General features: G+C 40.7%; 1 protein-coding gene across 9 annotated transcripts in view; it reads right to left on the reverse strand.

The window, feature by feature from the left end:
• Positions 1-27,225, reverse strand: part of LDB2 (LIM domain binding 2) — a 225,160-nt gene that overhangs the window by 145,310 nt on the left and 52,625 nt on the right. For all 9 annotated transcript variants that reach the window (XM_087737395.1, XM_087737394.1, XM_087737396.1 and 6 more), the window contains one exon: positions 2,458-2,560. In XM_087737395.1, the coding sequence (XP_087593521.1) occupies positions 2,458-2,560 (103 nt within the window). The remainder of the gene's footprint in view (positions 1-2,457; positions 2,561-27,225) is intronic.

Below are 27,225 nucleotides of genomic sequence, written 5' to 3' on the forward strand. Positions count from 1 at the left end.
AGCAAATCTCTCACAGGCTGAAGCAAGACAAAGGCAGGCAATTTTGAGCTGAATCCTGGAGCAAAGGCAAGAGGTTGGCATCCTTCATCACTTTCAAGTCTATAAATGACTTCTCAACGGATGCCTATTTCTCTTTTCTAGGGCCTAATCTTGGTCCCCTCCATTACCGTTTGTGCCTACAAGAGTAAGAACAAACAATTTGTCTTTTCTCTTCCCTCTCAGCCAGCTCCAATGTTTTTAATGCCCACTACATACTAAAGAGCGTGAACACGGGGCGAGGAGGCGGTGTCTCACTGGGGGACAGTGCGGATGGAGACGAGGCACTTTTGTTTCATCTCTTCCAAAACTCCCTGGGTGGTGCTGCCGCCACTCCGCATACTCTGGCTCATCTAACAGAAGCCCCAGCCCACTGGCCAGAGATTTCATCGGTTACTTGGAATAAAGGTAGTGGGTGACATTATGGTCTTTGGGAGATGCCAAGAGCCTCCATAGTCGTAATGGGGCACACGTGCAGCTAGGGTGGGCAAAACGGAGACCTCAATCAGGTCTCTGTGCTCAGCGAGGACCTGCTACAGGTAGAAGCGATTTTCTGCTGATGTTTGCACCCAAAGGGGAGAAGACTGCTCTGTTCTCAACTCCTGGACATGTTTTTGGACACAAACTTCCCTGGTAGGAAGAGAGGGTTGCTCCTAACACACAGCCTCCATTCTGCACCCTCCCCAGGCAACGCTGGAGGTGTCCCCGAGCAGGGACTTGGACAACCTGGCACCCTCAAGGCTGCTCTCAAAGGCTGCTCAGATGGCAATGGAAGTCCCAGGCCAGAACAGCTCAAGCATGCACTTTAGAGTATCACTAAACAGGAATACTGCTCATGTCAGAAAGAATCATTAATACCATAGTTCAGAAATACGTAAATATTTACTAACAAAGGAAAGGAAGGGTGAATGAACAGAAAGAGCCCTATATGCTGAGCTTTAATTCCAGATGCTGAGAATAACAACACCAAAAGCAACAACAGTTTGTGCCGAGGTCAGAAGTTAAAGCCAGAGGAAAAATCCTGTGTACTAGTGGCTTTTAAAAACATGCCCACAGTAATTTGATCTTTCAATCATGCTTATCAGCAACAAGGCTAAGAATCACAGTATTGCCCCGTACCAAACTGTCCCAGCTACAGATAGTACAACCATTATCAAGCATTTGTGACAACAGGAATATTTTACTCTTTGACAAATTCTTTCATATGCAGCACTGTTTTCCAGAAACGCAACTCCCTCTGATCTAACTGGACATTAATTGCTTTTTTGCTGATGTATCTGTGCCTTCTGGACTGATAACACAACTAACAAATCTGATATCTGACAAGTTGACTCAACCTAATCAGGACAGATCAGCTGTTACCAACGTTGCTATAGGCTGTAATTTGAGGACCTTTACAGAGTTATCACTTGCTTTGAAAGGCAAGAAACTGTAATTCTGTCAACACTAATCCCAGAATGTGCGTTTAAAGTAGCTGTTATTTTTTCTCCAGGAGAAGGTAACACTTGTCAAATAAATACCTGAGATAATTGATAAAAGGAATTAGAAGTATGTGAGCGATACGCTGACAATCAGTCAATCTCACAAAAAAGAACCACCTCGCAAGATTCAGAACATTAAGCGGAGAGCACAAGCTGTCACCGTGAAGCAGGGGTCACTCTGAATGGAGTGAAACAATTGGCAATGCAGTTTTTCAGTGTTTACTTATCTATCTGTTGCTTAGTGCTAAAGCTGAGTGAATTATTCACTTCAAACAATTTGTTCGATGAATTTTACCACTTTTTCCTGCTCAGCGTATGCGGGCAATGGATATCAATGCCATCAGATTTATTCACTGCTTCACTTTTATTCGAGCTTTCATTTAGTGCTTGACTGAGAGTATTCTAGACTTCCACTGCTGTTCAGACAATATCCAGGGCAGGTCCTTAATGTGTGCAAACAGCATAGACCCATGCAGCTGATGGAATAATGATTATCTAAACCAGCAAGGATATAGCTTGTGGTATTTTTTTTCTGATCCCTGTATAAATCTGGAAGCCGTTCCAGCAACAATACTGAAATTTGCTACAAAGTTCCCTTTCTGTGAACAATTTTGCCCACAAGACTCAATGCTCAAATGTTTGCGGAAACCAAATTAACAAAGAGTGCAAGCGCAGCCAAAACAAATTAATTAAAAAATTCCAAAGATTATATTGTATTATTTGCCCTACTCCACTAGGAAATGTATTTTCATGTAATAAAATGCAGAGGAATTCCACAAAAAAAACAGATTCCCAACCCATGCAATTCTTTAATAGAACTTGATGGTCACTGACTACAAACAAGTGACTGTGTCATTGCCATGGTTGCAGCTGTCTTTTACAGGTAAACTGTGTTTGGAAACTCAGGCTTAAAATTAGAACAAAAAAATATATCTCTTACTGTATCGCTTTGGTCCATCTTCCAAACAAAACGAAAGGGTTAAGGTTGCATCATCTTCAAAAAATTCAGTTGCAAAGGCATCCCACCAGAGGTTGTCACTATCCTAGGAAGCAACAGATCATTCACTTAACAGGAGGCAAAATGAAAGTATTTTCATCCTTTGTAAAAGAAACTCGACAGGATCACACATAGTTTGCACTTCTTCACCTATGATTTTGGGGTGTAGATGTCTATATGATATTTCAAACTAATTTTCCTAGATAAAGTTCTAGTTCTAATTTAAGAAAAAAGCTTAAATGTTTAGTTTATTATACAATAAACTGTCTTTCATTTTATTGAGCACACTAAATATGTAAAAACTTTCATTCTCATAAATACATGTTCTTCTTCAAATGTTAAAAATGGTTTTATAAATCAGTTGCAAATAAAGCGATTATGACTTTTCCCCCCCTTTTCTGGGCTGTGTATCTCAAATGCTTGGTTCCAATAATGAAAAAAACTCAGTCCTTAATTCTATAATGCTACATAACCTGATTATCAGCATGAGTTGACAAGAAAGTTATTTAGAAACTAAATATAATAGCCATTCCACTCCAATGCATTTAATATAAACACAATGCTACTGCAGGTTAATTAAATACCAGCTAGTCACTTAAATGTAATTGTTGTGAGAAATCTTTACTTTTCAATGTGATACATGAAGTGAAAACAATATTTTAAGTTGACCTGTGTATACTTAGACTTACACTAATACACATAGCTGGAACATAGCAATTATTAATATAGTGTACAATGTAAAGCATATCCTTATACACCAGTACAGGTGGTCTGCTGGCTTTGACAACTGAACCAGGCATTTTCAGACCTGGGTGGTCAACAAGAGGCACCCAAACCTTGATGTCTAGCACCTGTGCAAGTGGTCCAGCTTGCAAGGGTTTTCACAGAAGTCGGGCAACAACAGAAGCCACCGTTTCATTTAAAAGCTATGGATATATTTAATAGCCGGATTTGAAATGTTTGGTGCAGTCTCTTCTGCTCCTTTGAGACCCTGAGATTTAAATCACTTGCGGCACACAGGATCAGCAACAAAGCTGGAAATACACTTCTGAAGATGCCCCAGTTGCGCTCCTCAGAGCCACTCTATCCCACTCACGGCAGCTGCCTTCCCAGCGTGCAAGGCCAGGTTCATGCAGCGTAGCGAGCACTGAGTACCTCTTAATGCCTGAGCAATATGTAACTAAGCCAGAAAACATTTGTTACCTTCACAGGAAAAAAACACTGAGATAAAACGCCCATTTAAGATGAAACATGCATCTATCATACTCGTTATATGTACGCATGTAGAGAAATAACTATCTTTTTAGTTTTTTAGATCTGCTCCTGTTTTTCCTGAAGACATTACCACTGGATTTCACTCCAAACTGCTGAGCAGGGTATCTTTCCTGCCTCAAAACTTCACTTTGATTTTTGCCAACCATCCAATGGAGAAATGGTAAGGAGAGGTTTTAGCATTCCAGCTCCTACCAGAGACCCTCAAGAGACTTCTTGGCTGGGTCAGAGCCTGTAATTCACCACCCGGCCGTGGCAGGAGGTACCTGCTCAAATTTCAGTCACACAAAGAGGTATCAAAACTGTCCCCACAACTTAGAAATCTGTTGTCACAGAGAGCTGCTGCTCTTTCCTCTTTGTGGGTGTAAACCTGATGAGTGTTTCCACATGCAAATACCGCTGCATTGACACATTGTGTAGCCACAATGATAAGTACAGGAGATATATATATATATATATACAGGTGTCCAACAGAAGCCCAGAATCCAGCTTCTAGCAACACACCTCTCTGCACTAGCCCTTCACTCGGGACAGCCTGGTGGGTGACATTATAAGCCCATACAAGAGTGTATTGTCCAACAAGTAATTATGAGCTACCACTCTGCCATTTGCCAAAAGAGAGGCTGCAGTATCATTTAACTGGGATCTTTCAGACATACTTATCATAGGGAAGGAAGAGGGGAGGGAAGGGTTTAAGCAATGTCACATACCACATTCGCAGCACTTGTTAACTCAGTAGTTGAGTATCACTGGAGCCACTCGTGCAGCATCCAACGACACAGGAGGCAAAAGGGGAGCATCACATAGTTGGGATGCAAATGCACACGGGAAAGACAGAGAAGAGCAGGGAAAGTGCAGGGCCTCACCTCAAAACCACACATATTTGCACTCACTCTTGCTTCCAAGAAGTCTGAAGGCAAGGAAAATGTGGAGACGGAATTGCTGTGGATTCCCTCCCTGCATAGATGAAATATCCAGACTCTGTCACAGTTTGAATACTGTCCAAGGACTTTATCTTACGCTTTTGCATATTTCATGTCAGAAAGAAGGAGAAACAGAAAATGCAACACCCCGCCCCCACCCACAAAAAAACCCCCAAACCTTAATAGAATATATAAATCCTCTGTCAAGCTTGGATACGCTCTGCTGATTAATTCTCTGCTCCACCCTTGTCACAGGTGGGCCCAACTACTCTCACAGCCAAATGGTGAACAAAACCAAATGAGGTGTCCCCTAGCCAAGCTTAAAAAGGATCCAGTTGTTATGAAAAAAAAGAATAATAATAAAATCACCCCCTTTTTCTTGCAAAAAGGGGATGGTGAAGGCAAGGCTGCCCCCAGGCATCTTTAACTTATGCTCTGACAGGTTACGGGGGATTTTGCCAGAGTAATTATTTTTCTATTCAACAATAATGAGAAATTACCATGGCAACCTCCCTTTCACGTAGTGCACTCACACGCTCAAACATTGAAATAATGGCCTAAACATAACAAAAAAAAAATTAATACTTTAAAAATATTTTGTATTAAAATAACTTAAGGAATGGGTCAAAGGAGAGAAGAGGGCAGAGACAGCCAGCGAGCTGGGTCAGAAGTGAAGATGCCATGCTGCTGTAGCCAGCTACCCAAGCAGCAAAACGTCTTCTGCCACAACTGTCACTGTTCCCTCTGATCCCCTCCACCCCCGGTATTATTTGTAATTTGAAGCATGGCTCAACTCTGAATAGGGTCTCCAAGTAAATGGAATCCTAGGGTTTCAATATTTTTTCCTGACTCTGATTTCTTTGGCAAATGTAATCAGATTTTAAGTACAATGATGTTCTTTTTCCTCCTCCATCTAATAGTCCCACATGTTCACTGTATGATCTGAGAGTCAAGCTGGGTTCTTCTTTACACCTTACACACTTACATGATTAAGAGTCTGCAAGCCAAATGAGGCTTTTCTACTTGCCTGTGATGGTGATTGCTGAACCAAAATAGATCTTGCAACTGGGATATAAGGCCAATTGAACCTATGGCATTTTCTCCAAATTCCTTTATTTTTGTTTAATGACTTGGAAGGCAGAATGGAGTTCATGTAAAAAGTCAGTACATGAAACCATGCTCGAGAGGGGACGCAGATACCTTGCAGGACAGAATTGGAATTCAAAATGATTTTGATAGATTGCAAATCAAATAGATCTCAAATGAAGATGAAATTCAATAAAGTGAAGTGACAAAAGCACAAATACAAAATGGGGAATAACTGGTTAAGCAGTACTGTAGAAAATGGTCCAGATTATAAAGCAAATATATCAGCAATCTGTTGCTCTTGCAAATAAGGGAAATGTCTTCGATAGAATTCCCTTCCAGTCCAGCAAACACATCTCTGGAAAGACTTCAACTGGAATAGTCTGTCCACTTCTGGAGTACTGTGGCCAGGTCTGGGCCACCCACTCTTAAAGAATTTAGCTGAGAACAACAGGAATCATTGAGCTTAAAGACACAAGCAAACAAACCAACTAACCCCAAAAGACTCCCAGGAAGCAAGGCAGAAGGACCTAGCTGTGTTTAGTATAAGACAGAAGAAGCTCACAGGGAACGTGATGACAGTCTTCAACTATATGAAGATTGCTATAAAGAAGAGCGATCACTTGTCCTCGGTGGCTAACAAGGATAGAAGAACGAATAATCACCTCAGTTTGCTGCCATCGCAGGTTAAGTGGTTTAATCCTGTTACAGATTTCTAGGCTAGTGTTTTGCAGAAGGGAAACAGCCACAGAGCACGGCTACTGTGCTCCCAAGAAGAGTGGACGCAGAGGTCCCACTGCCTACGAGCCCTGGGCAGAGCTGCCCCATCGCGGCACCTCTGTGGCTCCTACCTGGTGAGAAGTGGATTTTTGTTTTCTCCCTTGCATCGCTTTTGGCTGCACACATGTAACAGGCGTAAATAGTATATTAAAAAGAGTCATGGAAACAAATAGATGCGATTCTGAACACACACAGGAAACACATCTGTTCTGAAATGGGACCTTTTTTTTATATAATCACTTTTCAGGGAAGAACTGAATTTTAAACATCAACCTATGTGGCTTGGCATTGGACAAGGCAAAAATAGAGATAGTGCCCTTGGGAGCTTACATTTTTCTTCTGGCACCTGCAACCCTTCCCTATTGACACTTACTATTTTCAGAACTCTATATATCCACACTCTTGTTGGCAACATACGCACTTCTCATATTCTTTCAAGTTAATGCTGCGCGAGGAAACTGCCGTCTCCCCAAGGAGAGAATGGTATTCCTCCTCTCCTCCCGTTCCCAGAAAATCAAACTACACTTGAGCTTTTAAAATGCAGTTCAAGATAAGATTTTGCCATTAAATGCACCTGTAAAAACTGCACAGCCATTACAAATTATGAAAATCACAAGATAAGTATCATAAAAAAATTCTGACACTAATGTTTATACTCAGAGCACACTGACAGACCATTAAAAATAAAATGCCTGAATACAAGAAACCAATAACTTTCCCCATTAGCTTTAAATTAGACCCAGCTTGAGTCTACCCAATATATTTAAGGTTCTGATATAAATTTCACAGGAGTAACAAATTAACAGGGATCCATATATCTTAATTTTATACATTTGGACATTTGAGGACTGATCTATAGGTCTGGCCCTGCAATACACAATGTTTTTTATGATCTGGCATAGGGGTTTTTTTGCTATTTACATATATTCTATATGGAACACTGATATTCTAAGTCTTAAATTGATTTTCCTGGAAACAGTATGAACAGAGTGAAAGAGTGGAATACTCATATACAGAATGTAGGTGAGAAACCCATACAGTCAAATGGCTGTCTGCTATCATACAGGTACAGGAAAACGCACACCTGTCTTACATTCAGAGCATCTTTGCTAGCAATATGTGGTACCTTGTACAGTTATTAAAAGCACCTGAAAAAGAGGACCAATCTGGTTGCCCAGGGCTGGGTTGTAAGGACCACTCCCATTGCTTTTGCATTTGTTATTCTATCATCTCATTCATTTTATCTTAAACATAAAGCATGTTTTACATAGCATTAAACATGCCTTTCATCTTGCAGCTAGTGGTATCTTACAGAACCTCCAGCTCCCCTCCCCCTGCCAGGAATGCCCGACTCTATTCCTTCCATTTGTTATTTCACACATATTCACAGTTTTAATGGTGTTGCTTGCTTTTATTTCACTTACTAGTGTGGCTGGATGCCATCTCTCAAACAATGTGTAGTAAAACCGGCAGAAAGATTTTAAGACTTGGCTTTGGTCATAAGTAGTTTTCTATTCCATTATATACTTGCAATTTCTTGCCAAAACTCTGCTCAATGCCCAAAACATATCAGTTTCTTCAGCTTACTTAATAATTAATTAAATTATTGTTTACATTCCACTTTGGAACTTATCTTCGTTTGTACAGTAAAGAAACAGCACCAAGTTTCTGTTCTATTGAAAAGGCAGAATAGAGTCATGTAACAAATCCCCACAGCAATACCGCCTCAGAGAGGCTGACTCAGGTGCAAAACGGGGGCAGTGGCTCTGCTTCTCATGTAAATCTGGAGTAACTTGAAGAACCCAATGGAATTACAGGGAAAAGCTCATAACAGAAAGCTACACTTACAGATTCACTGGAAATTCTTAATATATCAAGGATCCTATTTTTATTGCCTATAAACCACTACACTATAAGGCAACAAAATACAGGATGAGGCGGGGGGGGAAGCAGTTACAGCTCATTTTCTGAATGGGCAGCTGTGAAAATCAAACATTAATTATTTGATTTCAGATAAAAATGGGAGAAACAAAAAAAAAAAAAAAAAAAGAGGGGCTTTGCAAAATATGCAAATTGATTCGTGCCATTTTCTTGATGTATTCTGAACCCGGGGACATGGGAATCAGCATCACTACAGCGGAACAATTATGCTGTAACGATACTGGCCATACACCTCAGCCTTGCAGGCACACTGCTTTGCGACAGCGTCACTTAGATTCTCAAGCAGAAAGTCCACACTGGGCAATTATATGAGGGTTTCAGATTAACTGAAACATGCTGACACTGATATGAGGAAGAGAAATATTTTTCTTGTATTTAGAAGGATGGTTGACCTCTTCCTCGTTATTTGGCCACTAGCATATGCCCAAATTTGAGACTTTTTGTTAAGAGTAGTTGCGGCAAGTGCTCGCTAGGCTGGCAAATAGCAAGACCGATCTATGCACAGCTATAAAAGTATAATTATTACATTACATCTAAGCCACCCAGTGTTTCCATCTACACAGATGCTTCATGTATATCAAGTTGGATATCCTTTTAAAATTGGAGTCCTTAAAATTACGGAGATTTTCTAACTTAAGTTGTCAGGAAAGGATAAGACGGAGAGCTGTCTGGTTCAGTCTAATAACAGAATCCAAGAAGAATGCCTGGTCTCAAACCTATTATTTGTCATTGTTTAAATTTTACTGCAGCTTGTGGACAAAAGAGAAATGAATCCTTAAATATTCACTCTGTGCATGTTTCACTATTCACCTACAGCAAACAGACACAGATTGCAGAGTTTAATACTGCATTGTAAGCAGTACAGAGCAGAAGGGGTTAATTTATGAAACGTGTCATTTCACCTGCTTCTTTAATTTGAATTCATTATTTCCACTCCTGGAACTTGTGCACAAGAATGGATAGCAGAAAAAAAGAGGGAAAAAGAGCAGTGAAGCTGGGCTCAAGACATATTCCACTGGCAATTCCTTATAGCTGCCACAGCATCATCCTTGATATTTCACAGCAATATTATCAACAACTAGCAAAAGATGGTCTTTTGTCCTTTTTAACTATATGGGATAAGATTGCACTCGGTCTCAATGGATAAGACCTATATTCTGGCTGTGTGAGCAAAAAGACGGCATTAACAACTAAATCATGTGCAGTTGTTAACAGAAATAGACACTTCCACCCACAGTATAGTATCTGTTTGGACTTCTGGTATATACACGGTGCATGCTAAATCCATATTCAAAGTTGCTTTAAATTTGAGCCCTTTTCAATAGGCATGGGGATGTCTCTAGCTGGCTGGGAACAGTAATGGATTTCCTTATTCTCCCTCCATGATCATTGCAGAAAAATCACAGGCTTGAGTCTTGTGTTTATCAAAAATGAACCACAGTTACACTTCTCTATTCTGCTACAGAATACCCCACAGCCTCAGCCTTTGAGAATGGTTTATAGAGATGGAATATTAAGTGTGTCTATTATCTATTGTACTACCATCAGCCATATGAATGTTCTTATTTTATTCTGACATTTTGACCTGGTTTCTTTTTTACCTTGTTTACTTCCATCTATATGAGTAAATGGAAGCTACTATGCCATCTATCCCAATGAAAAGGCAATAACTAGTATTGCCATCAGTGAATACGGAGCATCAAACATCGCATGTCACTAGGGCACAGAAAAAAAGTCGTATTCCCAGCAACATTAGTAAATGAGTCTCTCTGGGTCTAGCTACCCAACTGCACCAACTCCAAAGGCTCTAAGATTTAGTGAACACAATTGCCTTGATCAGTTATTACAGTGAAAGTAAAATTATTACTGACAACATTTAAATACCACAATGGGAACACGATGAAGACAGTCCTTGACACCTCCGTTTCACGCTGGACTCTCACCACTTATTCTTTGTTCGCTGAAGTCTCATGAGAGCACCACGCATATTAGAGACAGGCACAAAGCTGGGACCTTCAGAGGTCCCTGCCTCTGAACAACTACAATCTAAACTGTGATCTAACAGACTGTATTTTGAGAGGTAAGAAATAGCTCTTCAGCTGAGTTAAGAAAACATACTGCTTTTATCTCTTGTGCCGCCTTCTTGTGCAAGTCTAGTGGCCCAGGTAGGGAGGCGAAACCCAGATAAGACAAACCACACTTCTACCTACATCCCAGCTTCTTGGGGAAGTATCAAATGGTGACAGGGCTAAGTAATGCAGCGATGAAGAGTTGATTTTATCATAAACGAAGCTTATATGGGTTGAAAAGACGTATAGGTGAGGAGATATATCTCTACACACCCTCTACCCTACAGGACTTCGAGAAAACTCTTGCTAAGACTCAGCAAAATACTTTTAAAATTAAGGATATGCTTAAATGCTTTGCTGGACTGGGATCCAAGTATGCATTTGTTAGCCTGCAAGTCAAATTAATTAGAGATTAAGACTTCCTATGAAGCTTTGCAAACCAGGTAAGAGCATATCACAATGTTGGACAGCTCTGCCTAACCAAAAAGCTGTTACTTCTTGGGAAGGTGCATGAAGTGGAAAAGATCCAGTGTATCGTATGTCCCATCTCCTTTAGAGGACAGGTAATCTCATACACAAAAGCTTAATTCAGTAATAACTAGTCAGAAAAAGAGAAAAGATTTAAGAGGGAAGTATTTAAGAAATCACTCCCTTTTGTTACTATTTACAAGCATATCTACACTTTAAATCATATTTTTTTGGCTGCATTTAAGTGCTTAATAATGTAACTGTGGTTCTGAGTGGTCAGGTATCACCCAAAGAAATTGTAAGAGCACTATAAAATTCCAGATAGTGCAGAGAAGCAAACATTACATCAGTTTACAGAAATTCTGGTAAGAAGCAATGGTAAAGCACAAAACTGAGTTCTTTGTTACGTATTATTAATTAAAAAAAACCACTATATCTTTTCTTCATAAACAGTGCATATTCTTTAAGCAAAAAAACACTGTGAGAATTAACAAATAATTTCATAAGAGAGATATAGTCACCTGCAAATTATGTCCCTTAAAAGTTCATTGACATTTTTTATTCAACTCATCTCAGAAGCCCCACTCCTGTGATTTTTTTAAAGGATTACTTCTTTAGTATAGCAAAAGTACATTTCAAGTTAAGTCCTGTATACATTCTGTACTTATTAGGATTAGTAATCACAGCCATTTTTGTCAACTGGCAATGCCACTCTATCCACCAACATTATCTGTGCTAAACGTGTGTTTCAGAATCTAAACTCTACTTAAGAGAGAGAAATGAAAAAAGGTAACACTGAGGTATTAAGTTATTAAGTTCATATTTTAGACTCTACTTACTTGGTCCAGTTTTCAACACTACAGCATAATTAGTATCACTCATATCAGCCATTTGGGCCACTAATCAGCTGAAGTTGTCAGATGCTCAGGTTTTTGAAAATAATACGGCCACATTTATTGCTTGTAATTTTTGATATACAAACACATGTGCATTCAAACTTAATCAAACATTAAGGCTGAGATTTTCAAAGCTACTTAAAAGACTTATGCATTCATTTTCCATGGCATTCAGTGGAAAACAGATGTTGGAATATTCTGTGCAAGGCTCCAAATCCCAGCATGGAAATGGAACTTGTTACATTTGCTGAATCAAAGCTGGAGGGTGACAACAGGGCTGGGACTCATTTTACCCCCAAGACAGTTGTCTAAATTCATATGAGATAAAAAGCCTCCTGGAGATATCTGTCTCTTCACTGACTGTAGAGGGAGCCTAGAGAATAGTTCAGTCTAGCCATGTAACTTTTATAGGGATAAAGGTAGGTAAGATAAATCCTACTCTATGTACCTACCAAGAATTTAAAATTCAGGAATAAAACTGGCTGAGGTTTTGGGAGCTTACATAGCGAAGGACAAACATAAGTGAAAAGCTGGGTGAAACAACCGTATCTACTTTGTCTAGATTTTTACAGCCTTGGCAGGAAAAGCTATAAATGATGTTCAAGTTTTTTGCTCACAACGCTCAAAGATTGCCAGGCTGCCAGGTTCCTGCTGTTTCATATAAAAAGCTCCGAGTGGCAGACAGAAGTTGGAGCACTGGTTAAAGATTTCTGCCAGTATGAAATGTTTTAAATGAAGAAGATGTGATTATTTGCCTGGCTTCCTTCACTCCCTGCCTGGCCATAGTTGCCAATAAAGGCCCTCAGGTCCTGTATTTTACCTCACCCTGTATTTGGATACAAATTCCTGTACAAAATATGATTAAACTAGAGGCAGAATTGTTCTTATGTATCTTCCTACATCCTCAGAAATCTGAAATATAAGGAAATCCTAAGTCAAGGCAACACATATCAAATATTGCCATTTCTTATTGTATTATTCTGCTACCATCAGATCACTTAGTCGCTCCCCGTTTCCGTCATGCAGCACTATCCTTCTCAAGCACGTAACGCTCACTAACAGGCACGTGACAGCCAAGTCTGATTAATGAAGGAACAATAATCAGGAGTCCGGGTTGCTCTGAAAAGCAAGGGTGGGTTGTGCTTCAGACACTCACAGATTCTCAGTATACCACTGAGCCATGGTTTACAAGTTTGGATGGTGAGAAGCAGTATTAGCACAGGGCAGTGAACTTTTTAAACTGGCATTTGCATTTACGAATTAAAACCCGGGTCCAACTTGAGGTGCCTGAATCACCTGCTTACAATGAAAAAAACTACTTAGAACCAAAACTTTTACTGTTATTGCTGCTATAATATTGTATAACAGTGTAACAGATCACTGACAAGGGTGTTAAGGTTGCTAAATCAAAGGATATTTAGTTCCTGTCCTGAAAGGCACCAAAAGAAATAGAGAGAGAATGAAGCACACATTGGGAAACCCAGAGGTTGTGATAACAGAGTGGTTTTGTGTGTTTGTTTTAATTATTAACTTCAAATTTTCACTTCAAAGAAATGGGAGAATTTACGCATGCCAAGAAGTGCTCCCTTTCAAAACTCTGTACGCACTGAGCAAAGTAAGTACAGCTTTCTTCTAAATGGCCTATCTTATCTTGTCAACCTCATTTAAAGTAAAACGGCATCAGTAGTAGTAATAAGAATGCCGTTTGGTGAACAATTCCTTCACAGAAGCCAGCTATTACATACTGTAACAAATTAAAAACTCCAAAAGTCTATGTGGGTCCCCAGAGAAATGCTATTTAATAAAGCAAACACCGATATTGAATGTGACAGAATTCCATTTGCTACAGAATCCCATCCAACGGAGTTTGGCTGCAACTGAAGCAATTAGGGAAAGCTGTGATTTAATGATTATGCTAAAACCCTAGACAAACAAAGCTCTCACCTACCAAGTGGCCACTTAGCTGTATCACTACCACCAAAATGTATAAAAATCCTTGTAGGATTTCATTTGCTGTCAGTCAACTAGCAGGAACATGAGCAATTATTTACTAAAAATGTCTAGTTACTAGCTACCCTACTGCTTAAACATGAAAAATGTATAAATCTAAATTTAAACAAAGTAAGCAAGGCCAAGTGTGCACTACATATGTCAGGGAAATCACCCACTAAGGTCATCCTTGTAGCTGAGACCTGATATGATCTAGTCAAAAGATCATAACAGGTCACCATTTAATCCTTTTTAAAAAAAAAAAAAATCTTTATGTTGTATATGATAATCCACTGGGGCCTCACCTCTGGGTCCATAAACATCTAATGAAATTTTAAACATCTTCTCATCATAGCAGTAGCCTCCTATGAACTACAACCTATCACTTCAGACTCTGTGGACCTGTTAGATCAGCAGTGAAACTGATTCACTTGAGATTTCTTAGCTTTCGATAGATGGTATTTGGCCATCCCTATTTTCTAATGCTTTCAAAATTTCCTTGTATAAAGTTGTAGGACGTAAAGCAGTATAAAAAATGACTGTATGCATGTTACAATTTGGCAAACTTGCTTACGGAAAGCTTGTGAATTTGCTTGGAAACTATGGAATTTCTTGGTGCGGTCATGCCAGCTGACAAGCTGCACTGTGAGAACTGACTAATGGTCTTTCTGATTTTTAACTTTCATATTAGTCTGAGAGCCAAGTGAGTGACACCTAGGACTGCTGATGTAGATTTTTAACCTCGTTGCCTTCCAGGTGAAAGCATCTTCTGACAAAGAGCAAGCAAAGCCTTGGAAAAAGCAGTTCCCTTCCTCCCCAGCTTCTTTAAGGAACCAGATCTAGAGACATGGTGCATATCTATAGCCTAAACAAAAATGTTTAGCCTAAACGAAAGTGTTGATACAGCCTTTTAAAACGATAAAGAACATGAAGTGTGGGAGAAAGCTCAAATACACAGAAAACTATTTTATGACAGAAAACATTTTTGCATAACATAGTGCATCATGCACAGAATTGCTGCAGACTGAAATAACTTAAAGAAGCTATGTACAGGAATGCACTTCTCAGGGAGCTCAGCCCTATTTTCAAAGATCTAAATCCTCATGTCTTAACAAAAGCATATAGTGTGAGGGCTTGGGGTTTTTATGTTTGTTTTGCTACAGCTGTGCATTTCTAACTAAAATTAGCAGTAATCGTGTTCAGAACCCTAAATTGTTTTTTTTCAGTACTATGTGTTCCTCAAGAGTGCTATAAACCCAGAACATCTACAGTTTCAGAGCTTTTCTGGAAGCTCTGTGTTCAGACTACTGAAGAGCCTGAGAAGGCAGCAGTAGCCTTGACAAAGCCAAGCAACTACATGGTCCCATTTCTGGGACTGTGTAACTGCCAGAGGAGCTGTCATCTGAGAGTGAGACAGAAAATCAGAAGATTCAGTGCTAATGTCTTCTTAGACTAGGGGAAGCTTATGTCAAGCTCAGCCCAGAATATATGGATCCACACCAAGCAGCTCGGTTTCTCCCAATGCAGTGACAACCACTGTGAGATGTTACCATATTTCTATGCACTATGTTTCATCAGAGCCTACAAAACTGATCATAGCTGGATCTCTCCCCAGGTCCTCAAATACAGACTGTATGAAAATCTTAGAGATCCTCTTCTGAGGGTGCTGGGTGCAGGTGCTGACTGTTCAAACATCTTAGGATTCTCCTTCTCCAAGTGAGTTCTTCCACAATCAGCTTGACTTTCACACCTGATTTCTATATGCCACACTGAAGGATCACCTCTCTGCTCTAGAACAAATGACTTCTGTTCTTTTCTCTCCCTCTTGCTTTCTCAGTTCCACTTGCTGATTTGGAAGAGTTTTTTCTCCAAGCAGATGCACTGATACAGATATGCATACACTCACTTGTTGTTGATATTCTCAGCTCCTGTAGTAGTGTCTACTGGACCAGGTCATCTGCCTTTTAAAATAACCTATTAAGTTATCCCTGGTCTGAGGCACACTAGAATGAATGTGAACTTTTTATAACCTCAACAACATGTGAGGTCTGAAAGCTGCAAGAGGCCCATCAGAAACTGCCAGGTCAGCACAGAGCCCACCATGTATCTAGCAGCATATCAGTAAGGACAAAGGAGTGTATTGAAGATCAAATATGATTTGTATTAAGCAAGAAGCTCCTTGTTCAGACTCCTGTGAGTGTTCTAGTTCAGTAAGGCTCAACATCTGGCAGGGGTCAGATCTGGGCTGACTTCCTTCTGACTTGATTCAACACTCTCCAGTACAGCTGACAATCGCAGGCCTTCGCATCCTAAAGTCTCGATGGACCCGCAGAACAAGTACAGAATCAAAGCGGCTTCCAGCTATCTCCCTGAAAATACTCACACACCGTGATCTGAAGGGACCACAAGCAGGATTATGCTGTCAGTATTCTCCTCATCCCTCTGCCAATATTCCAAGCACTCATTAGTAGCAACCAAGGAGGTGATACCAAACTGCCCAGGGGAAATGGCCTAGAAACTGCAGAGATACTGAATATTTGGAACTGTATTATACAGTGTGCTGCAGACATACGATCCTATGGGTTGTCAGTTGATATATACCAACTGAACCCAGTGGTCAGGATGGGACGTAAAAACAGAAGTGTCCTCGATGTTGTATAGGATGAGTCTCACAATCAAGAATGTTGTATGGAAATATCTAACCTATCGGACCACCAGCAGCAGTGCCTTGCAAACATTAAAGAAGACATGTTCCTATGATAATAAGCACAGCAGTCAGGCATAATAAATGTCTCCTAAGAAATGTAAGGTGAAAAGGTGGTACTGTATGAAGGAATGGTAGCTCTAAGAATTGATGTTTCCTACTTGAAAGACTACATTCCCTTTTCATTCCTAGAAAATGTCCACTTGCCAGGTGTACTTCTTAGATTTAATCAAGTACTTTTGTACTTCCAAGGTGGCCATCTATTGGATTTTAAGAAAAAAAAACCCAAAAGTAACTTATCCCATGGTGAAATAAAGAGAAGCAGGTATGCAATTTATTCACTTTGATTACTGCTACCATAAATACCTCTAAGAAAACTACTATACATCATGTTTCAATATAAAAGAAAATTATTTCCCACCCAGATAATGATCAAAATAATTCTGGATATCTTCCTGATCTACAGGTCTACCCTACGTGAGATGCAGTAGTGTCTGTTCTGCATGGCATAGTGCTGGGAGCAAACAGATAGACCTTGTAGCTTAACATTTGAAATAGTCAGTCTTTAGTATCTACTTTCTTACTACAAGCTTAGAATAACTACGTCCTCTATTCTTCTGCTGTAGACTGTGCACTCTGTAGCTTGTCCTATCAAAAAATTAACTTGAAATCAAAGCTCTCAGGTCCTCTAGATAGATATTAAAGTGTGTTCTTTTTCTTGAGAACAGGAGCCTATCCTGATGGTAGCCATGGTTGCAGAGAGAAGCCTGAGTGTGACAAAATGCATTTAAACATTAGCAAGGGAATAAAGGGAATTCCAAAGTCTTTTTCTTCTTCAATAGGATGACATTTAAGCCAATTGCATGATCCTTCAGCGGCTGGCTCTGCCTATTTTAATTGCGTATGTTCGTTCTCATGGCCATCAGTGTCAGATAACTGGAAGCTCACTTGGGGGCAGGGTGTTAAACAAGAGTGCAAATTTCTCATTTGGAGCAGAAGAAACTGTGATCATCGTTGATATTATCTTTTCTCATTCACCTTCTTTGATTTGAGTGTTGGTATCAAAAGAAAGTGACCTGAACATATTAAAGACGATGCAAGTTTCACTATTCCCTGTTGCATATGACTTAAAAATTAACGGTTCATTAATATCCAAACAGATCTGCTTTGGGGAGACCTGATCAGAATTCAACACTGGATATCACAAACATCTGAGAGCACTGCCAATGCGTTTTTAAAAAGGCCCAGAAGAAGCAGTACATTATTTCCACTGCTTTCACCTGCAAAAGTGGTATCTCTGCTTCAGTGACAGAATAAATACATGGAAATTTAATTTTTTTTCTCCAGTTCTCAAAGGGGGAGCATTTAGCACCAGTATAAGAAAAAATCAGCTTATTTGATCTAATTCATGACATACTACCCACTGGTAGGAAGAGAAAGATGGCAGCTCCCCTTCCTTCATGCTTTGATAGAAAGTCAACAGAGAAGTAATACAAACTGACAGGTTTTTATGACTGACCTCCTGATACCTACCGGTGCATAAACATGCAGTTGTTAAAACTTATCACTAGGGCCAGGGTTATCCCCTCTTGACTAGGAGTCTGCCAAGTCGTAAATAAATAAGCTAAAAATAGAGTTCCAAAATAATGTGTTCTATTTAGCAGATTCTGTGAATAAAATGTCATGTCCCAGAAAATCTCCAAACAGGAAAGTTAAGATCTCACAGTTTCATGCCTTTACTTTCCAGATGTTGCACAAAACTTGGTAAATAGGAAGGCCATCTATACGTCTCTTCACTGACAAGTGGTGTCCCTCAGGGGTCCATACTGGGACCAGTACTGTTTAATACCTTCATCAATGACATAGACAGTGGGATCAAGTGTACTCTCAGCAAGTTTGCAGATGACACCAAGCTCTGTGGTGCAGCTGACGCGCCTGAGGGACAGGATGCCATCCACAGGGACCTAGACAAGCTGGAGAAATGGGACTGTGTGAACATCATGAGGTTCAACAAGGCCAAGTGCAGGGTCCTGCACCTGGGTCGGGGCAACCCCTGGTATCAATACGGGCTGGGGGATGAAGGGATTGTATGCAGCCCTGCTGAGAAGGACTTGGGGGTACTGACAGATGAAAAGCTGGACATGAGCCAGCAATGTGCACTCACAGCCCAGAAAGCCAACCGTATCCTGGGCTGCATCAAAAGAAGCGCGGCCAGCAGGTCAAGGGAGGTGATTCTGCCCCTCTACTCTGCTCTGGTGAGACCCCGCCTGGAGTACTGTGTCCAGCTCTGGAGCCCTCAGTCCAGGAAAGACATGGACCTGTTGGAGCGGGTCCAGAGAAGGGCCACAAAAATGATCAGAGGGATGGAACACCTCTGCTATGAGGACAAGCTGAAAGAGCTGGAGCTGTTCAGCCTGGAGAAGAGAAGGCTGTGGGGTGACCTTATTGCAGCTTTTCGGTACTTACAGGGGGCTTATAAGAAAGATGGGGACAAAGTTTTTAGCAGGGCCAGTAGTGATAGGACAAGGGGTAATGGTTTTAAACTAAAAGAGGGTAGATTCAGACTAGATATAAGGAAGAAATTTTTTACTATGAGGGTGGTGAAACACTGGAACAGGTTGCCCAGAGAGGTGTTAGATGCCCCATGCTGGGAAACATTCGAGGTCAGGTTGAATGGGGCTCTGAGCAACCTGATCTCATTGAAGATGTCCCTGCTCATTGCAGGGGGAGTTGGACTAGATGATCTTTAAAGGTCCCTTCCAACCCAAAGCATTCTATGATTCTATGAATCTATGACAGACACCCTGAGGTTCGCGGGCTTCTGGTAAGCACTGATCATAGTATTTGGTTGCAGAGCAAGATGTAACAACTCCCTTCCCAGCTGAGCATTTCTGCTCCACTCTGTAGCCAAGCTTCTGTTAACAGGACTGCGTTTTTTATTTTATCCAGCCCTTTTGATTAGCTTTAAATCACTGTGACAAACATCACCTGAACCCCGCCCTCAAAAAATTATGGTGCTCTTTTCTATACAGTTATTGCTATATACTATTAGAAATAAAAGTGGCTTTTGAACAGTAAATATTCTGAGAACAATTCTATCAAGGCAAGGCCCATAAAATTCAGCCAGAGAAAGTACATCCCACTTCTCAAGTATTCAATTTAATGCCTTGTTCTACCACTTCGCTGCTGAATAATCTACAGGCAGTTGTTTGTAGTGTAACAGTCAATAGAAGAAGTCACTGAATTATGTAAAAATCTTTTTGTAGGGAATTTTTCAAATTACAAATCTGATCTCAATTTGATTTGTTTATGTAGATTTCTGCAACCAAAGTTTAGTTCATACAAATGTTTGTGAAGAATGAATTTAGGGTCAGGTTGCCAAGATGAATGCAGTCATCAAAAGAAAAATAATTTTGTGATTAAATTAAATTCATTTCCAGTGGAGACAGAGGTAGCTTATTTTAAATGAGTTGCAGAATTAGATAATAGAAAAAACAGCATGACAACCTACTGTTGCTACTAGTTAGTCTGCCACATGACGGGAGTTCTGTTTGCTTTAAAAAAATGCTAGGAAGTGATGAGTAAAGGTGACCAACCATAAAGCAAGAGTAGCAAATCTGAATAGAGATAGGAAATTTTTTACAAACAGGTCATGAACAATAAATAGTGAGATATAACACTTATCTGAACAATTTCCAAAAGCAGTAAAAAAATTTATGGTCTGCTTTTGAACATTTCATGAATGAAAAACTTATAGATATGCCATCTAGAAAGAACAGGAAGCCAGAATCAAAGAATTCCTTTATCACCTAAAACAGACTAGGTCAACTGAAGTCCACCCCCATCCATGTTTTTAATAAAAAAGCCTCCACAAGGCAATCTCTGCCTTTCTGAAAACACTGTCATGTCCCCACTGAGACATCCTAAGTCAGCTGGATTTCAGCTCCATCCTGCCCATGACTTCTCCTCCCTGAACAGCCACAACGTGGTTTCGCATGTGCCAGACAGCACCTAAGCCCCTGAAGGGCTGGGCCAGTGTGGGTAAAGACGAGAAAATTCCTACACGACAACCTCGTCAGTAAAGTATTTACCAAGAAGGTCCAAATTCAAGTCTCTCTGCAGCCTGCAGAGATTCAAAACTGCCTTCTCTAGCACCCAGGCAGTGCTCTAATTTCCAAGAGAGCCAAAAAGAGGCACCATTCATCCCTTTTTAGCCACTCTTTTGAGTCTCTGTCACTGTTTTTAGAAAGGAACACAAACTTTCGGGGCCAAGAAGGGATTAAGCAAGAAGGAACTCTACTCTGGAGCTATGGGAACTGAGCACCACTGGGAGATACGGATTTTGTATTTCTGGAAACTAACCAGTAGCTTTTCTTGTCTCTAGTCTCTGGTCACATCTGCATTAGCAAGCTGCAATAAGAGCACAACAGCTTGTGCTGATGATCCAATGCGCACAATACATGGATTTTGCGGGGCGAGGGAGGAGGAGAGAAGGGTTTAATTTCAGTGAGCTTGAGACTGACCTCATGGGCTGAATGCTGAGGAGCAGTCAGAGACCTTAAGGTCCAGTTCACACATGCCAAGACTGCTTTGCAACATGACCCAGCATGCAGCAAGTGGAGACATTCAGGTAATCTGCTTCAAAAGCAGAAATCCAAGAACAAACAAAAACACTAGCAGAGGTCAAAATGCAGCCCCTATTACCTTTTCCAGACACATTTAAGAGGAAAAACAGCGCTCATTTCTGCGCCTGGTTTTTGACAAGAAAATTTTAGGTTCCTATCCTCAGGGCTTTGGGTGGGCAACTATGTCTGGGTGAATCCCAGCTCTGGAGAGGTGCTGATCTTTCACAACCAACCAATAAATAATCCCCCCCTTCTAAAGACCACCCCACCATGAGCTTAGTGCTGAGCTTAGCAAATGGCTTGTTCCAAACTGCTCCAAGGTGCCTGGCTTTCACCCTGTGCTTTACATGGAATCAGCCTATGGTTTTATTCCATTGTGGGGGCCAGGCACCTAGCTGTGAGATGACTAAATCTTACTTTTTTCCCCACTTAACTGGTTTTAGCTAACTGTGTCAGCTAGGCCACTCTGCATGTGGGAAATAATCACCAAAATAAGCAACCCAAGAGCTTTTAATTATGCAAGGATTCATACTCCCAACAGCACTACACACCCAGCTCATAGGAGATCTGGGGCTATATTCTAAGGGCAATTACGCTAAAGCAAGCCCCATCGACTTCAGAGAATCCCTTACTTTCTATGACAGAATCTGTGTGACAGAAATCAGAATTTGGCACTTCGGGCAAATTTGAGCCTGACATGGCTCAGAAATGCTTGACAGGTGCTGCCTGTGAGAGGGTCCTCCTCTTCGTTCCTTCCAGGGGGAGAGCAAGAAAACCTCTCTGACGGCTTAGCTTTAGGAGTCTCTTTGCCAAATACCTGCCATATGCCTAAAGGCATTAGAGAAACGTGGTTACATTTATTATCATGAGACCAGTTGGCTCTGTTAGGATATCTGAAATAAACCCTACATTTTTTAATGGCCTGGTTTGTTTTTGCAAAAAGCTGAATCTTCGTATATGAGCTGTCATATCAGATTCTATTTTATTCTTTTATTTTCACAAAGTATTGCATAAACAGGAACAGCTGGTGTTGATTTATAAACACCAGAGTTGTCTTGAGAGTTTAGATATTATTTTGCCAACATTTAAGCCTAATCATTTGCTAGCAATTGTTCTGTACCATAGTGGACAGTGGTTCTTCTGCTGCCTGGAGACAAAGATATTTTCTAAAAATAATACTAATAATGTAATTCTGAATTACACTTAGAAGAAGGATCTTACGTGCCTGGATCTATCTGTCCATATATCTGTGTGTGAGTGTCTTTGTCTTAGAGAATGCTACAACATTCACTGCCCCAATCTCTTGTGAAATTATTGTAGCCTGCTGTAAATAGCCAGGCAAAGGCATTGGTGCCTCTGAGAACCTGTGTGTCATATGCACGCGTGAGTACCTTGAAGTAAGATGTGAAAATGCAACCAGTTGTTCAGCTTAATGTTTAAGCACCTTAACCGGGGGACATTTTTTCCCTTGTTTTACTCACAGTACAGTTGCCAAGTTCTGGAACAAATATTCTCCAGACAAGAGTCTCTTCCCCGATGTTATCCTGATGCGTTCCCATTACAGGGCCACGCTGTGCACTGCAGAATGCAGGAATCAGGTGATAAGATACTGTGTGATCAGTTAATTAGAGAATTTATTATAAGCTAAAAGATGCCCGTTATAGTTTCATAGGCAAATTGAATTCCTGCACCTCCAAGTGGTGGCACTGAATTTTTTTAGGAAAGTCAGACAATTTTTATCTTATTCTAAGTTTTAATAATGGAAAACCAAAGACTTGGTTAATAAATCATTACAAGAGAGCAAACAAAGGGTAGAAATAACTGGTGAGCTTTCACAAAAGAGGAAACCTACCAGCCCATCTCCCAAGGACCTGCGATGTTAGGTATAGACTTGTATGACTTTGAAAAGAAGATGGATAACATCATGAAAAAGTTTACTAGGCATGGAGAGTCACTCTGGCTAGCTGATCTGAATGCAACCCAGTTGTGGGAGGCTTAAAATACTAAACAACAATAAAACAGCAGAGGGTATTGATGAATGCAAAGCAATGCATATGAGGGAAAACAATCCTAATTAGATCTAAACCACAACGGACCCTAGCTATTATCACTCGGCACAAAAATCTCGGAACCATTATGGATAATTCCACAGAAATATTGGTTTAATGATATGTAGTGATAAAAAAGGCCAACCACATGCTTTCAGCTCAGAAAGGAGGCAACTGGGGATGGGTACAAGAGAGGTTTGCAAGTCATAGAAGTTCTAGACTTTCTTGTTGGTGATTAGGGAATGATTATTCATTCTAATAATCATCACTGTAATAAATAAATTACAAAAAAAATCTGGGGACACCTAATAAAATTAGCTCACACAGTTTTGAACCCAGTAAGAGGAAGTAATTTTTCATACAATGCACAAGCTGCAGAATTCATTGCTGCCGGGCTTTGTAGAAGTCGCAAGCATAAACAAATTTTAAAACGCATCAGGTGTATTAGTGGAGGCAGAATGCCTTGGCAATTCCTGAACGCAGTGCTCCAGGCGCAACCTCACGTTTGGGATGAGCTGATGTATCAATAAAAAGCGTTTGGTCTTTTCCCAGTTTCGCTCACTTACACTTTCCCAAGCCATCTGCTGCTGGTGGCAGGATAATGGACGTCTGACCCCTCTTCCCTGTAAATCTTTTCTTCTGCAAAGGCTGATTCCAAGGCCCGACCTTTTGTGTAGAAAATACCAAATCCTGTAACTCCCTTTGGTTTCCAGCTTCATATCAGTGTCCCATCCCTAATTAACTGTTTCTCTGTTCATATCCCTTTCCCCCTTGCTTTCCCCCATTACTTCCTAATGGCACTAACCAGAGGTAGCACTATTTCTGTTCTCAGCTAATTCCATTCTCCCACCTGCCTTCATTAAAGTTTCTCAAAGATTTACAACCTCACCCAATGCGGTGCCTTTCATAAAAATGTTATAAAACAAAGATCACCTTCCTGCCAAATTTCAGATCCTTATTCCAAAACAATAGGATGGGGGATGGAGGGAGGGTGGGGAAGCTACAGCTATTGAGAGCAAGGTTTGCCAGGACTTTTCAGTGTGGTCAAAACAAATATATTTTCCACTTGCCTAATGCTTGGAAATGTTTGAATAATTTTTGCTGAATTTTCCAAAACAAATTCAACTAAGAAGAAACCCAGCATGGAAAGCTTTGCCCCACAGAGATGCCAAATGGTTAAAGTCTGGCGAAGTTATCAGCAACTGCAAACAGGGAGTTATCGTGGAGAACACTAGGCAATCTTAGTAAAACCTCATCTATTACACCACCAAAGAGCACAAAACATAGTATAAAACATGTGATTACTGATGCTTCTGATATAATGAAAGCATAGCCTTCTGTGATAGATTTTGGCAATCTTTTCACTGCACGTTATTTTACAAGTGCATTATTTTATTTTGCAAGATGTCATCGAATTGAAAAAATCCTTTTTGTCATGGGCCAAAAGGACTTTTAAAACTAGAAGTAATGAGAACATCAGCCCTGGCAATGACTGCAACAAATAATGCCCTGCAATTCTCTTTGTTTGCAAGTATCCACAATTTTTTTTTAATGGCTATATTATGATTGATTTTCAAAAATGGGAAAACAGCCGTTTTTAAAATGTGCCTTACTAACTGTAAGAGACAGTTTTAAATGCAGATAAGTGAAGGGATTCGCAGCTAAGACTCAGGCTTGAGGCAGTAATTTACCCCACTGAGCGCAGTGAAGCCCGGCTTCACCTTCCTGGCGACGAGCACCAAGCACCAGCTTTCAGCCTTTGGTGCCAGGCTGCCCACACCGCTCAGCGCTGGCACCGCAGAGGCGAAGCAGGACACAGGCCACTCGAGGCACTGGGACTCAGCAGCTCCTCTGAGGCCAGGACATGAGGCCAGGTCTGAGGGGATGCCAGCTGCAAGGCCGTGTACAAAGTCCCTCCCTTTTCTCTGGCCTGTCATACGTGACTATCAAGAGATGCTGTATAGGAATAACCAAAAGAATAAAAGATAGATTTGCATATGTGACTTCTGAGTTTCCTGGCTTTTCTATGCTTAAATAAGTAGTGGTCCATTAAGCTTGATCTTCTTTATTAATTATATTTAAGGAGATAAGTACACTCCCAAGCACATTCCCAATAATGGCCAACTCTGAGCTCCCTGGAGAGCACTTCAAGTGTCTTCTTTATGGCTCTGTAGGCCAGAAGAGCTTTATTTTTCACAGATCAAGAAGACTTGATTGAGCTCACTTTTTTGCCTTCTGTATGTAAACAGAAAGAGAACAGTTTCCAGAGATGAGAAAAGCTACTCACCAGTTTACAAGATCTGACCATTGATAAACAGGCTGGTTTTAATCCAGAATTCTTGCGGATCTCCTTCACCTCAGGACCTGTGATGTACCTCCGTGTATTTATGGCACAGGGACCCTTTCAGTTGAGCACAACTTCTCCGCCACTAGCCTAAAGGTAAAGCCAAGCTATGTGCCATGTGCTTTTCCTCCGAGTATACATAAAGCTTCTAACAGAAAGTTCGCAATGAACTTGAATGAATTTTATAGAGATAAAATATTCAGTTCTCCAGAGGCTTACTCCAGTTGAACTAAGTACGGAGTGATACGGGCTGCCGTAAGAGGGCTCAGTGGAGAACTGGTCTGTGATTTGCATTTTAAACATGAGAAGTTATGCTGCAGGCTGAATACATGACGCTGGAATACATGTGATGAAACTACTGCGCGGAGGAAACCCCATCTCCTGACCCAGTTTACAGTCCTCAGTTTTCCCTATGAACCGGTCAATATACTAACCTTTAAAAACAGCCTTGCATAGTGAATTTGCTGTCAAGTAGCTTCAGTTTTTTCAGCTGAAAAGAATTTTAAGCTCAAAGACAGCAGAGCTGTTCTCAGCTGGGTTTGACTCCTTTTACCAATGGTGCGTACCACCAGCGCTAAATCCCATTTGAAGAATCTTTTTTTCTCAGATCGAGGAGAGAGAATTCAGGTTGGCTGCTCAAAGAAGGAGTCTGCTGGGCAGGTAATCAGGGATTTTATTTCTTTTTTTTTTTTTTTTCTTTTTTGGTCCCCCTTTTTAAACTGATCAAATTTCATACAGAGAATCATGGAGAAACAATAAACATGGGAGCCTAGAATAGCATTTTTGCAGAGACAAGTTTCAGGATAGAATAACGCTTTAATTTTTTCCAGGCATCCTACAGTATTGCTGGCAAGCCTTGAAAGCTGTAGAAGAGCAAGCAAATGGATTCCAAATCTCTACCATGGGCCAGATTGTATTTAGCCCTGCATGGGACTGCAAGGAGTGAGCGCAAGGGGAGAGAAAACAAAGAACCTCCTCCTGTGCCGAGGCATAAAACAGCAGGGAAACATGAGCACTGCCTCATGCGAAGATGAATCATGACATCGGTTTCTCCCAAAAAGGGCTGGGAAGAGTTTAGGAGTGATTGGCAGTTGTCCCTCCTCGGCACCAGCCATCAGAGCCGTTCAAACATGAGGAAACATCTTTGCAAAGGACCACTGCATTTCACCTGCCACACTCCTTTAGGACTCCTGAGAGGACGTCAGCCAGAATTCACACTGCAACATCTTTAAAAGCAAATCCTTCCCCTTCCAACCTGTCTCCAGCACAGACCCCGGTCTCAGTCAGAGTATGGAAGGGATGTCTGAATCCCAGAAATTGAGAAATTCCCAGGAACAACCCCCATATAATGGGTGGACTGACTACACAGCCTAGGCTTCCCCAAGATTTTTGGTGTGTGGGTTTTTTGGGTTTTTGTTTGTTTTTTTTTTTTTTTTTAAATTCTGTTCTCTTTATGATCCTAGAAGCTGAGGAAATATTATTTCTAGAAGAAAAAAGCTTTGAGTATTTTAGCACACTACCATCGTATACTTGGAAAGAAGTAAAATATTCCATCATCTCCCCTGT

Source organism: Nipponia nippon, unplaced genomic scaffold (genome assembly GCF_047370975.1).
Source record: "Nipponia nippon isolate SJK-2023a ecotype South Korea unplaced genomic scaffold, ASM4737097v1 scaffold_6, whole genome shotgun sequence".
NCBI lineage: Eukaryota > Metazoa > Chordata > Aves > Pelecaniformes > Threskiornithidae > Nipponia > Nipponia nippon.